General features: G+C 39.3%; 1 protein-coding gene across 1 annotated transcript; it reads right to left on the reverse strand.

Annotated features, from left to right (window-relative positions):
- Positions 1-24: 24 nt before the first annotated feature.
- On the reverse strand, positions 25-11,627 carry LOC143034579 (legumain-like). The gene is made up of 11 exons (XM_076200840.1): positions 11,508-11,627; positions 8,337-8,497; positions 7,224-7,321; positions 5,873-6,040; positions 4,563-4,701; positions 3,647-3,716; positions 2,962-3,080; positions 2,679-2,864; positions 2,044-2,160; positions 851-1,018; positions 25-524 (listed from the first exon to the last, which is right to left on the reverse strand). Exons 2-11 carry the CDS (start codon positions 8,469-8,471, stop codon positions 399-401), a joined length of 1,326 nt encoding a protein of 441 aa, XP_076056955.1. The 5' UTR covers positions 8,472-8,497; positions 11,508-11,627; the 3' UTR covers positions 25-398.
- Positions 11,628-12,299: the final 672 nt, after the last annotated feature.

A 12,299-nucleotide genomic window follows, 5' to 3' on the forward strand; every position in this document is an offset into this window, starting at 1 on the left:
TTTATAGTAAATAAAAAGATAATGTATATTTCCCAAGTGTTTTATTATCATGATGTATACGACTTCTCAGATCAAGACAGTTCTGCAGAAACATCGAAGACCTCGAAAGAAAGACTAAATGTGCTAGTGTGGAAAACCAGATGACTTTGTTTGTTTGTTTGTCATAGTGCACATATAGTATCTCTGGATATAAACATTTGACTTAATATTTTCCAGAACGTTAGAACACATCCTTTACATATATTTATGGCTACAAACGCACTCATTCGTTCATGTATTTATTTTCATTCCCATTCTACAATGACATCCGATAGCGTTGGACAAGATCCATGAGTAACGACTAACAGTCACTAGCCTTAGAGGCATGACTGAAAATTCAGATTGGACGGACAGTTGCTTTATTGGATGTCAGTTACTGGGGGATGGGTGCAGACTTTTTGATGCGCTTCGATGACGTCTTTTGGCGCGAACCCGTAATCACACATGTTGATGAAGGTATACAGGTGACGAAGTGCATACGGATTCTGCAACACAGACAACAACAACCAGAATGAATCGTCAGCAAGCAATGAAATATCTTTACTTCCTGCTCAACAAAGTACTGGAATAGTTCTTTTCTTAACTGGGGTGACTGTAACGGTAGGCAGGAAAACAAAAAGAGAATTGGGATAATCATGACGTTAGATAATAAGTTTCAAATATGAAATACGTTATAGTTCTTCTCTTAACTGAGGCAAGAAAACAAGAGAGCTGATATGGGAAAATCGTGATGTTATATGATAAATTTCAAACGTGAAATGAGTTATGTATACAAAATATAAGATAAAGAAGAAAGCATTTGTGGACTCACCCAGCCCAGGTTAAAGCATTCCTTGTGGAAGGATTCAACGACTTGTTCGTAACAGTCCCAATCATTTACTGTCCTTCCCACGTTCAGCAGCATCTGCTCAGCAATGACAGCGTCTGGTGCTACAACGTAGACCACGTCTCGCAATACATCCCTGACGAATTTTCGGTTCTACGTATTTTTGGTGAAAAGAAGAACGCATATCAACAAGACCATTTGATCTGCATAGGGTTTAGTAGTTAACAACAGCTGCTATCATGGCGGAAATGATAAGCTGTCATTCTTAAGAGTTTATAACTTTACATTGTCCTCTCAAAACAGAACTCAAGCAGTTGAGATCCTAAGAACATGGGGAAAAAATAACTTTTTTTTCAATGCGCTAGGAATTTCCCTTTGCACAATTAGAGGATTTATAAAGATAGGCTTATTCCTCTGAGTGCGTGATATTTTTCTCAGGTAAAAAGAATACCTGGCAATAGCCAAACTGAAAATATTTGCGCAATCAAAAGGGTAAGTTTCCTGTAATGCATATGATGGTTTCCCAGTCACGTTACCTGTTCAGTCAAACATGAATAGATATATCGATAACAGACAAAACCGAATACATGAACAGAAGAAAGTACACAAATAAATAAAAATGGAAGTTTTATTCTTGTTACTTTTCACTAGACAAGAAATCGAGGTTCATGGCAACATAATGTATTAAATCGTCCTCATGGCAACAAAACCATTAACGTTAACAAATTTTCGCCTACAACGTTTGCTACATTGAGGTATCCTGTCATGAATGATAGTAGAACCGTTTATGTGTACATGCTATGTGCATTAGCTGAGATGTAACCGTAAACATTTGTAGTATTGCTTATTACTTATGACAAAATGCATAAAAGTGTTGTTGTTAGCGATTTTTTTTAACGTTAACGACTTTGTGGGTGCCATGAAGACGACCTTACGCTTTTTTTTATTCGAGATTCTATAGTTATACAAACAATAACGTTTGTTGCCGCATTTTTTTCTTCTTCTTAAATACTAGTAACTGGTGGAAGACAAAAAACAGAAGTGACTCTTAACTAGAATATCGGGACGGGTAAAACACAAAGGCAGAGAACGAAAACGTTTAATGTTTGTCAATGATTTGTTACCGGGACCACAAAAGTAAACACTGCAGTATTTATACACAGAACTGATGTACTTACATTGTTTAGATGCTCAAGCTCCTTTCTCCAGATGTCTGCCTCTTCTGCGCTGAGGGCTTGATCGATCTTTTGTCGAAGGATTTGGCGAGGAGCGTCAGGGTTCGACACCGAAGAATTCTAAAAAAAAAAAAAAAAAGACATACAAAATTTTACACAGGCAATCCTTCTCCACATTCTTTACACTCAGATTATGAATTGTCACATGCAGAACCTCACTATCAAATGACAATCGTTCAAATAACTGTATAATTCTAGCATAAACAAATAACAAATGGATTATAATAGTTTCTTCTGTCACGCCGTCAGATGACATGAGATATACAAACGCGAGCAAATGCTCGTACAGTATTTGCATATTCTGTTTAGTGTGTGTGTGTGTGTGTGTGTGTGTGTGTGTGTGTGTGTGTGTGTGTGTGTGTGTGTGTGTGTGTGTGTGTGTGTGTGTGTGTGTGTGTACATTTATATATTATAAATTCCCGGACCGTATCCACCCACAAAAACCCATACCTTCCATCCCAGTTTCACTTTCGCCCACCATTATCCATTGAAGATTTAAGAAGAAAATAGGCGAGAATTGGTTTACTAATAGAGAGGTCAACGACTGGAACAGACTTGGTAAACATTACTAGACTCACCAAACAGGGGTCATCGCTTGGGTAGAAAGGACCATAGTCTTCCAGTTCGGCCTTCCCGCTGCCCTGGAACGTAGACACTGTCTCGGCGTTGATATTCAGTTGTCCCCATTCCATCACGTCCGACGTTGTAGTTTCCTTGTGTACGATCTTGAACTGCTTCTCAAGAGTTTCCTTAGTGATGTCTTCCTGTCGGCGACAAGAGGATGGCAAAGGTTACATAATAAGAAAAAGAAATGTGAGAAAGATAGGGTGAAGGAGGATACCAGTGACGAGCAGGACTTACTCTATCGGTGTCTTCCATCCACTTGATGCTGAACACATCTCCGAGGTAGGTGTCGAGTTCATCGTCTAAGTAGCAGGCATAGGAAGATTCTGAGGGGCTGGATGCCGACAGGGCGTAGACTGTGGTGAAATAATAATGGTTCATTTTAGTATCATACATCAAGCCTTTGGTGGAAAAGTATTCACCTACTTATATTTTCCGCTCACGGAATAAATTTGTACCCCGTGTTTACATTTTTCTTTTATTCAGTGGTTAACTTATCCATTCGTTATCTTTTTCGTGTTTACTTATTCATTTAATTTCATTTACTTGCGTATTTATTTATTCATTTATCTGTTTTATATATTTGTTCATTTGTGTATTTATCTATTCATTTATTTATTTAGGGCCTTCCCGTTGGCCGTAGCCCGTCACATGAGAATTGTCACCTGAGGCCGAATTTAAAAAAGATCCTAACTCTAATTTATAAGAGATCCTAACCCTAACGGTGAAGATTTTACCTAAATCCCTATGTCGGCGACCTAAATACTTATGTCTAGACATAACTTCGACACTATGGACAGCTGATTTAGGTAAAAATCTCCGCCATTTTTGAAGATTTATGTCTAGACTTGGTGGTTAGGATCTTTTATAAATTCGGCCACTGGTTTTGAAGAGAATACATGGGTTATGGCTCAGTACTCACCATTGATGTCTTTGGGTAGGTGGTGTTCGAACAAAGAGCCAGACTCACACGCTTCCACGTAAAGCGTCATCTGTGGAACCAAGATTATTCTTAGTACATACATATACCCAAGGGCCTTTTCCCCCTTACAAAGGAGGTAGCCAAAAAAAAAAAAAAAAAAAAGCCATAAAAAACACTCCCACCCATTCCATCCCCAAATACTCCACTTCCATCCAACCCCTCCCTGTGTTGTTTTTATTATAATAAAAAAAAAAAAAGTACTCGGCAACTTAAAGAACAATATTTCCCTTTGATATACATATATATATATATATGTACATATATATACATATATATATAGACATATATATATATATGTATATATATACATATATATATTCATATATATTTATATGTATATATATATATATATATATATATATATATGTATATATACTAACAACCACAATGCACTTTAATTCTGAGCCATCAACATCGGGAGACCCAATGGAGGCCACATGCAGAAATTGAAATGCGGTACAGCCAAGGACTCGAACCCAACATCCACATGACAAGTGTCGTAGTGACTTACCAACTACGCTAGTAGTTGGTAAGCTGAGTCCGAGTCCTTGGCAGTACCGCATTTCAATTTCTGCATGTGGCCTCCATTGGGTCTCCCGATGTTGATGGCTTAGAATTAAAGTGCATTGTGGTTGTAAAAATGTATCTCTAATCACTGAGACGCAATCAGTGTTGTATATATATATATATATATATATATATATATATATATATATATATATATATATATATATATATATATATATATATATATATATATTCCATTCAGGCCCTTTGTCTTTGCTCCTAGTTTAGAAAGGAATTTTTTTTTTATCGTTTTCTATGCATCCAATACCATGCTCAATACAGTACTTACCTCTTTGAATTTATTTTCCTCTTTCATTTTTTTAATGGCCTTATTGAGATCTCGCGCATACAGGTAGCTGGAGGGAAAACCAAAGATGCCTGGCGCTCCGTGGTCAACGAGGTTGACAAAGATTCGGTCGTTAGGTCCACTGCACAGGAAACAAGGAGTTAAATTCACTGACATGAACTTTAGGTAATTGGTAGACAAAATGGACAAAGTTTCATATTGGCAAGAAGTTGTATAAATATTGACATGGGGGATTGATCATAAAATGTCTAAAAATATAATCCTAAGTATAGACTTTGATGCTAGGACGGTCATAATAAATTTCCAGATATGGTCTTTTCAGTTATGAAATGAAACTTAGCCATGTAGTTAGTGTATTTGTAAATATAAGGAGACGTGATGATTGTGTTCTAATTGAATATCGTTATTTAGAATGATCAGTTGCAACTGTCGGTTCATAAATCATAAAATTCTGAGTATATTTGCTCCAGTGGAAGATATGCATTTTCAACAATGAAAATAGTTTGTTGTTGACATTTTAAGTTTAAATTTGAGGAGTAGAAAACGGTTACGGGAGACGAGGTATACAAATATACAATGTCTCTAAATGCACATTTGTATCTAGATAATAACACTCTTTTAAGTGTCACAAATGAAAACATTTACAAAATAAAAATACTATTTCGGTGGATTAAATCGAGTGGTAATGTTGGTTCAAAGGACTGAGAGGAGACGCAAAACGATGCAAGGGACCGTTTTCTTTTAATCATCGACTTTTTTCATGCTAATTCTTAATGAGTGGATAGGGATTTAGGAGGATATGCACTGGTATTCTTAACATCTCATAAGAATATAAACGACAGAAAAAGGCGAGATTTTGATATACTCGCATGCATACAAAAATTTTGCTGAAAAATTGTACATTTGTATCTAGATAGGGATGTTTCATTATTGTCGTGTTATATGATTTATATACAAGAACCTTCAAATGTTGCAAATTAAAGTTGTTGTCAAATAAAAATACCGTTGCTCTGGATTAAAATGAAGGAGCAACCGAAATTATTGGATATTTGCTTTTCAGCGAAATTAAGTTACTGCTTAAGAAAATATAGGATTGCTTTGACAAATTTCCAATCAATGTGGAACCAAGTTTTTCCAATCGGTGATTTTTTGTATTAATAATTTTGGCTGCCCATTGCAGATACACACACACACACACACACACACACACATAGCGTTATAGTATTTCAGATTATATTAGCTTTGAAACAAAATGCAAGCGCATTTACCCCTAAATCTGAGAACTTACTGACCTCTTGATAACCTTTCCAGAGCCGATGCCCGCCATTGCCTTCTCGTTACCGGCGAGGATGTTCAGGAAATTTTCGGGTGTGACGTCAAGGCCCGTGTAATCCTTCAGGACGCCCTCGTAAACGTTGGGTCCGTTAGGGCGGTTGATGATGACGCCAGGGTGGGGGTTCCTGCAGGTTCGTCAATTGAATTTTAGCGAAGTCTTGGGGAGGAAATTGGAGAAGCGAGTACACTTTGCCACTACTCCCAAATAAGCTTTTTTGTAGATTCCCTTCCACGTTGGAATCGCTGCCAATGAAAAGGCAGATCTCCACACCAAAAATACCTGCAAATTGCCGATACTTGATGATGTCACACCCTCCTTCCTCTGCTACAGGAAGACTATACACTCTACCGCTCTTCTCACCACTATCCACTGCATGACTGCAGAGCGTGCAAAAAGTGTATCAATACAACACTACAACCATTTTCGTCTATCTCTCCCGAAGCATTGTAGGCACAATATTGTGACTGCACGGCTCCGCCTGGGTTAAGGGGGATTTACACGGACTAACGGTTCCTCGAACGCGGTTCGACAGACACGTGTTTAAAGTGATGTGTGAACGTGTGAACGGGGTATTTGGTTGTCGAACACGTTGGTTAAACCCCAAATACCCCGTTCACACGTTCACACATCACCTTAAACACGTGTCTGTCGAACCCCGTTCGACGGACCGTTAGACCCGTGTAACCCCCCTCTTACAGACCACAGAGGATGGACCACATTATTCCACCTGCAAGCTATACGACAGTCCCAGCGTCAGCATCTTCCACCTACTGCCTCGAATGTCCCACAATAAGAGACCTGTTGCCCCAGGGTCAAGACCTAACACATGTGTGTTACTTTCTCTTAACTGACAATAATTTAGAAACTGTATTAACTCGAGACCCACACTTCGGTGAATATTAAAGCTTACTTCGCCTTGATAACTAATACATTTCACCTTACATGATGTACATTACTACCGAACAACTTCACCGTACGTACTAACGTGTCCTGCGTGTTATGTTCTATGAGCGTAATAGGTTTATATAAACAAAAAATATACTTCGTTATCGTCGGAACACGCCATGGAATAATACTTGCAACTGATAAATGACTTGTTTGTAGACAAATGTCTAAAGTACCATGTAAGCACTGTTGCGATGAGGAAAAAGGAAAGTGATATTAATGACAGGGTGATAAAATCTAAAATTATTTTTGGCTTGGCCTTACAAGTCTTGACTAAATACAATCGCCTCGTAAATGTTACCATCCAATGTGTTGAGAACAAGTGTAATAGCGCAAAGAGAACAGCTGGTTACTTTACTTACTCGCTATTGTGCGCGATGTCGTCAGCCATCATGACAATAATGTTTTCATCCGGAATGCCGTGTTTGTGGAGGATCTGATAAGCATGACATACGTCCGCCTGAAGAAAAAAAAAGGGAAAAAAATGTATAAAGGGGGAGAGTCGTAGCTGTGGATGTCGTATTAAAAGGGAAAAGAGGGAGAGGAGGATTTTTCTTTTTCAGAAATAACCAGCGCTTCTCTCCTTTGAAGCAATATATTACCGAAAAAGTCGAATCCAAGAAGTGGTAAAGAAAAAATTTAAGGAGGGCAGCAGGACGGAGAGATAGAAGTTTAAAGTGATCAGTATTTTTTTAATGAAGATTAGGGGTCACATGAAGAAATGTTACCCCAGAACGCCTACACGAAGAATCGTCACCCCATGAGATCCCACCTAAAGAATTGTCACCCCAGTACGCCGAATATCAACAGTGGAATAAAGATTAGGTTAGGTTAGGTTGAATGAGGGTTATGCTTATTGTCATCAACTTATGCAACCGAAGAATCGTACACGCAGAATGGCCCACATGAAAAAATTGTCACCCTGGGATAGCCCAAATGAAGAATTGTTACCCTGTCGAAGTATGGGGTGACGATTCTTCATGTGATCCAAGATTAGTTACCACAGATTAGTGTAGACTACGAACGAAGTTTTAGCTTTAATGTAAGACTATACACACAATAGGATGAGTGTCTGGTTGTTGTTGTTACCATACACAATGGGCCCAACATTTGTTCCACGCTGTGGCCTACTGCAGGTCGTGTTTACGGGAAATTTGATGACACAACTGCCCCTTGTCTCTTCACAATCGCTGGTTCGTCTGTATCTAATTGGTGTATGGCATATAATGACCCTTAATTTCTTCTTACTGTTATCTTCGTAACTAAAAACATTGTGATGTCTGCCATCTCCATCGTCAGTAACAATGACACTTCTTGTTTCCATATCCCTTTTCACTTCTCCCTTTGTCCTATCCACCAACACTGACACCAATCTTCAGCATTCCCTATCACACATTTCGGTGGCCATTTATCTTTCGACTCCTTCCCTTCCGCCAGCACTGCCAACATCGCTTAGGGCCTGCGAGGCGACTTACTTGATGCCTGTAGTTGAACCACGAGGACGATCCGGCCACTAGCACTGCCCAGAGCGTTCCCTGATCATCTTGCTGCAGTTGTCGGCCTTGCACCAGGCAGGTCGACACCAGCAGGGCGAGGACCACCACTTTCATGACGACTTTCTTCAAAACGTTGCACTCTAGAAAGAGGAAAACAAAAGAATGGTCTTACTCGGAAGAGTTGACAGCAGACCTACAAGAGGATTGGTAGTTATAGTAGAGAGCTAGTATGATTTAGTATCCACTAACAGCCTACAATAAACTAAAATGAATAACAGGTATTGAAGAAACCCTAGTTTTGCTTTGAGATTACAAAGGATTATAAAGGCGGAGCATGCCGACAGGAGACCTTTTGGTCCGTATCTAGGTTGGATGCGAAAAAAATTATAATGATAATAAATGAATCAATAAAAACTATAATAATGTAAATAACAAATAAAATACATAAATAAATGCATAGGTATAGTTAAATAATAAACAAGCAGGTAAATAGTAAATAATAATAAATTGACATATGGCTAATAATAAATGAGAATCAAATAGACAAATGATAACAAAACAAAAACAAATAATATAAAATAAATGATAATCATTAGAGCATCTTACTTATGTGAATATACATCTAAATAGATATTGATATCTGCTGATGCTTCCATGCTTTGTATTCTTCATCTCAGATAAAAGTCCGAAGAAATATTGTCCACAACAGATCTGACCACAGTTTACCATGATATATATTGTGTTAGATTACTGCACCATGCAAAGTAAAGCAACGTGTATGATCTCAGAAATATCGATATCAAACAAATTATTCTGATACTACAATAATTTTACACGCGCGTTCACACACACACACACACACACATATATACATGAGTATTTTGCAGTAATTCACAAGGCACACGTGAAAATAATATGCAGAAAAAAACAATGATAAATAAGAAGCTTAGTCAGAACGTTTTCGTCTATCATTCCTCGATAATGTCTTAAATAGACGAAAACGTTTTGACTAAGCTTCTTATTTACCAGTGTTTTTTACTGCATACATGAGTCTGTGGAAAGATTTGGAATGAATGTGGATGTAGTTATTAGTGATATGAATGCTGTTCGGAGAGCGCTCATCTGAATCACAGATTTGAAGCGGAGTTTCATCAGGGTTCCGCAAACAGGCCTGAAGTCATTCCCACTGAAATATCCTTCAACATCCTCAATGATTCTCTTGATTTATATTTCCTCATTCCTCGTTAAAAGAGTTCCAGTCCACCGTTTCAGAGTCCTTTACTGGTCCAGATCTCCAGACAGTCTGGAAGCTCGACTCAAGTGCACATCTCAACAATTCTCAGTCTCACGTTTGAAAGTACCCCACAGTTCTCCAAGGTTCTGAAGGGAATCAAGCACTTCATATCTGTGAGAGATTGCTACCGAATACTCCTGAACACACGTATCATCCCTGAGCTTCTTCAAATTAAATCATGGTGGATCACATCTCGAGATTTTCCTGAAATCGACATGCAACCCGAATGTTGTAGCCACAAGTCTGTGATCGGTCCCAAAAAACTCAGCACTCCAGTAAATCCGGATTCTACAAAATTCTGGAGAGAATTGTTGGTATTTTTTATTTCAGAACCATGGAGACCAGGATATGTATCACACACTGTCGGTGCCAGTGGTTATAATGAGGCCATCCAAAATAACAAGTATGTTCTGTGGTGGGCACTGGTCGACTACAGTCAACATTGGCATAGAACTCTTCAAGCTCATAAGAACATAAGAATGAAGGAGACTGCAAGAGACCATAAGGCCTACACAAGGCAGCTCCGTATCCATCACCAGATGTCATCCCCATCCATAAAGTTGTCTAATCGTTTCTCAAAACAACTGGTAGTTTCAGCGCTTACTACATGGTTACTAAGTTTATTCCATTCGTCGACCACCCTATTAGTAAACTAATTCCTGCCTATTTCCTTTTTAACTCTAAATTTGTCCAGTTTATAACCATTACTGCGAGTCCATGCGCCTCCGAAGGAGTATGTGCTGAAGTAAGAGATGAAGCCCAAGGTTCAACTTCACAAACATCATATGTTTGTGAAGTCAAATATTCGCGCGCATATTAGCTGCCTGGTGTACGATGATGCATCACAATACGCGCATTATAGAATATGAAATTACAGTTGTTATATATGTTTTCTTTTACCTAGAATGTTTGTAACCGTTGAAAAAGTGATTAAGCCTGTTCACAGAATAAGAGGGTCACTCAGTAACAACTACAAAATAAATATGATTACGAAGTTCGCTGGATGAGTGGGTTGGGGCGTCGTTATCTGCCATGAAGGTCGAGGGGATGGCTGCTCGAATCCTGCCACCGGCGAAGTTGAACCAAGGGCATGGTTAATTAAATTCGACGCTACAAAGTCCTCTGTAAGGGGAACCGTCCTAGCCTTCCGATAGGGGGAGGGGGGAGGAGTTTGTGACGTTAAACCATATCATCATCACGAAGCCGACGCTGGCATAGCCTACTCGTGACGCCTCATGACGCCAACGTAAGTGTCATCGTATTCAAGGGGTCAACTGAAGCACAGTGAGACCTCTCATTAACGGACGTTAATTAGCTGTGTTTGCGGTGTTTTCGCTGTGTTTTTGGCGTTTTAGGTGCTGTTGTTTAGTGCGTGCAATCACAATGCCACCTAAAAAAAACACTCCAAAACACCAAAAACACAGCGAAAACACCGCAAACACAGCTAATTAATGTCCGTTAATGAGTGGTCTCACTGTAACTCCTGTAACGGTGGGCCGTAATCGGTTAGTATACCTGTGGCTATCCCCACTTCTAAGTTCGACCCCCAATGCTTTGGCCCGACCCTCGTAAATGCAACCCACGCTACTGGCCTTACCACGGTTCAGTCTCCTCACCTCAGAGCGATCCACCATATTCATTTTAACCACAGCATCGGCTGCCAAACGTACTATCCATCACACCACTCGCATCATAAGATATAAAGTCACTGCTGTATTACTCGTTCTCTTTTACTCTGATTAATAATAAACACAGAAAACGTGATCAACCCAGTTCACAGAATCCGGGGATAACTCATGTACAAATGGAAATATGTACTGTATAATCAAGACGCCGCTACCATCACCGTCGTGTACCTACTCGACCCTCGTTACCCTCGTACCGAAGTGGGCCTCTTGAGCTCAGTCGATAGACAATGCACCAAATGATGGCCCGTTCCTCCCCGCGTCGATGTTTTGTTACCACGTTTGTTCCAGGTTCAGAAAACGGATACACGTACGTATACAAGTCCTCAGCCTTGTCTTCGCCGTTTACTAATTTGTTAGTTTGGGACTAGGCTGTAGTAGCCATAATGTTTTTCTAGCTCGTGCACATAAGCAACTGAATTAACTGCGCCTAATGGTCGGAGAGGTACTCACAGAAAAAAGACCCAAGTCTGTCCTGCTTTTTTAGCTGCAGGAGTTGTCGACAACAGGACTCTGATGGTGGTATACGCGGTTGCGTCAGCCTTTCCCTCAGCTCTGCCGGGATATCATGGTGACGGTCGGTTTAAATGCTCATCTTATCAGAGAACAAACACCCCCCACTTCTCTCCTCCCTATCCCTCATCGTTTTTTTTTTTTTTTTTTTTTTTTTTTTTTTTTTTTTTTTTTTTTTTTTTTTTTTTTTTTTTTTTTTTTTTGAGATTATGTTCCCAGCCTCTAATTCTCTTCCTCTCGCTACTTTCACATGAACTCGTGAGGTTCTTGTGCAAACGATTGATGTGTGTGTGTGGTGGTGGTGGGGGTGGGGGGGGTTACCAAGTCATTGTACTTCATTATGGTACAGTTGTCCCGACATTCAAAATATTTCATTCGTGAAATTCATTCACTACTATTCTTTCTGAAATTAAGGACAACATCTCATGTTGTTGCATCATTACATTCTGC

The sequence above is a fragment of the Oratosquilla oratoria genome, chromosome 17, assembly GCF_046742065.1.
Source record: "Oratosquilla oratoria isolate Oo_2021 chromosome 17, ASM4674206v1, whole genome shotgun sequence".
NCBI classification, from domain to species: Eukaryota; Metazoa; Arthropoda; class Malacostraca; order Stomatopoda; family Squillidae; genus Oratosquilla; species Oratosquilla oratoria.

Coding starts and splice junctions, on each gene's coding strand:
- LOC143034579 (XM_076200840.1), bottom strand. CDS start 8,471: ATGAAAGTGGTGGTCCTCGCCCTGCTGGTGTCGACCTGCCTGGTGCAA. Junction 3,717..4,562: donor AGGAAAATAAATTCAAAGAG/GTAAGTACTGTA, acceptor TTGGTTCCACAG/ATGACGCTTTACGTGGAAGC. Junction 2,161..2,678: donor CAAGCGATGACCCCTGTTTG/GTGAGTCTAGTA, acceptor TTTTTTTTTTAG/AATTCTTCGGTGTCGAACCC.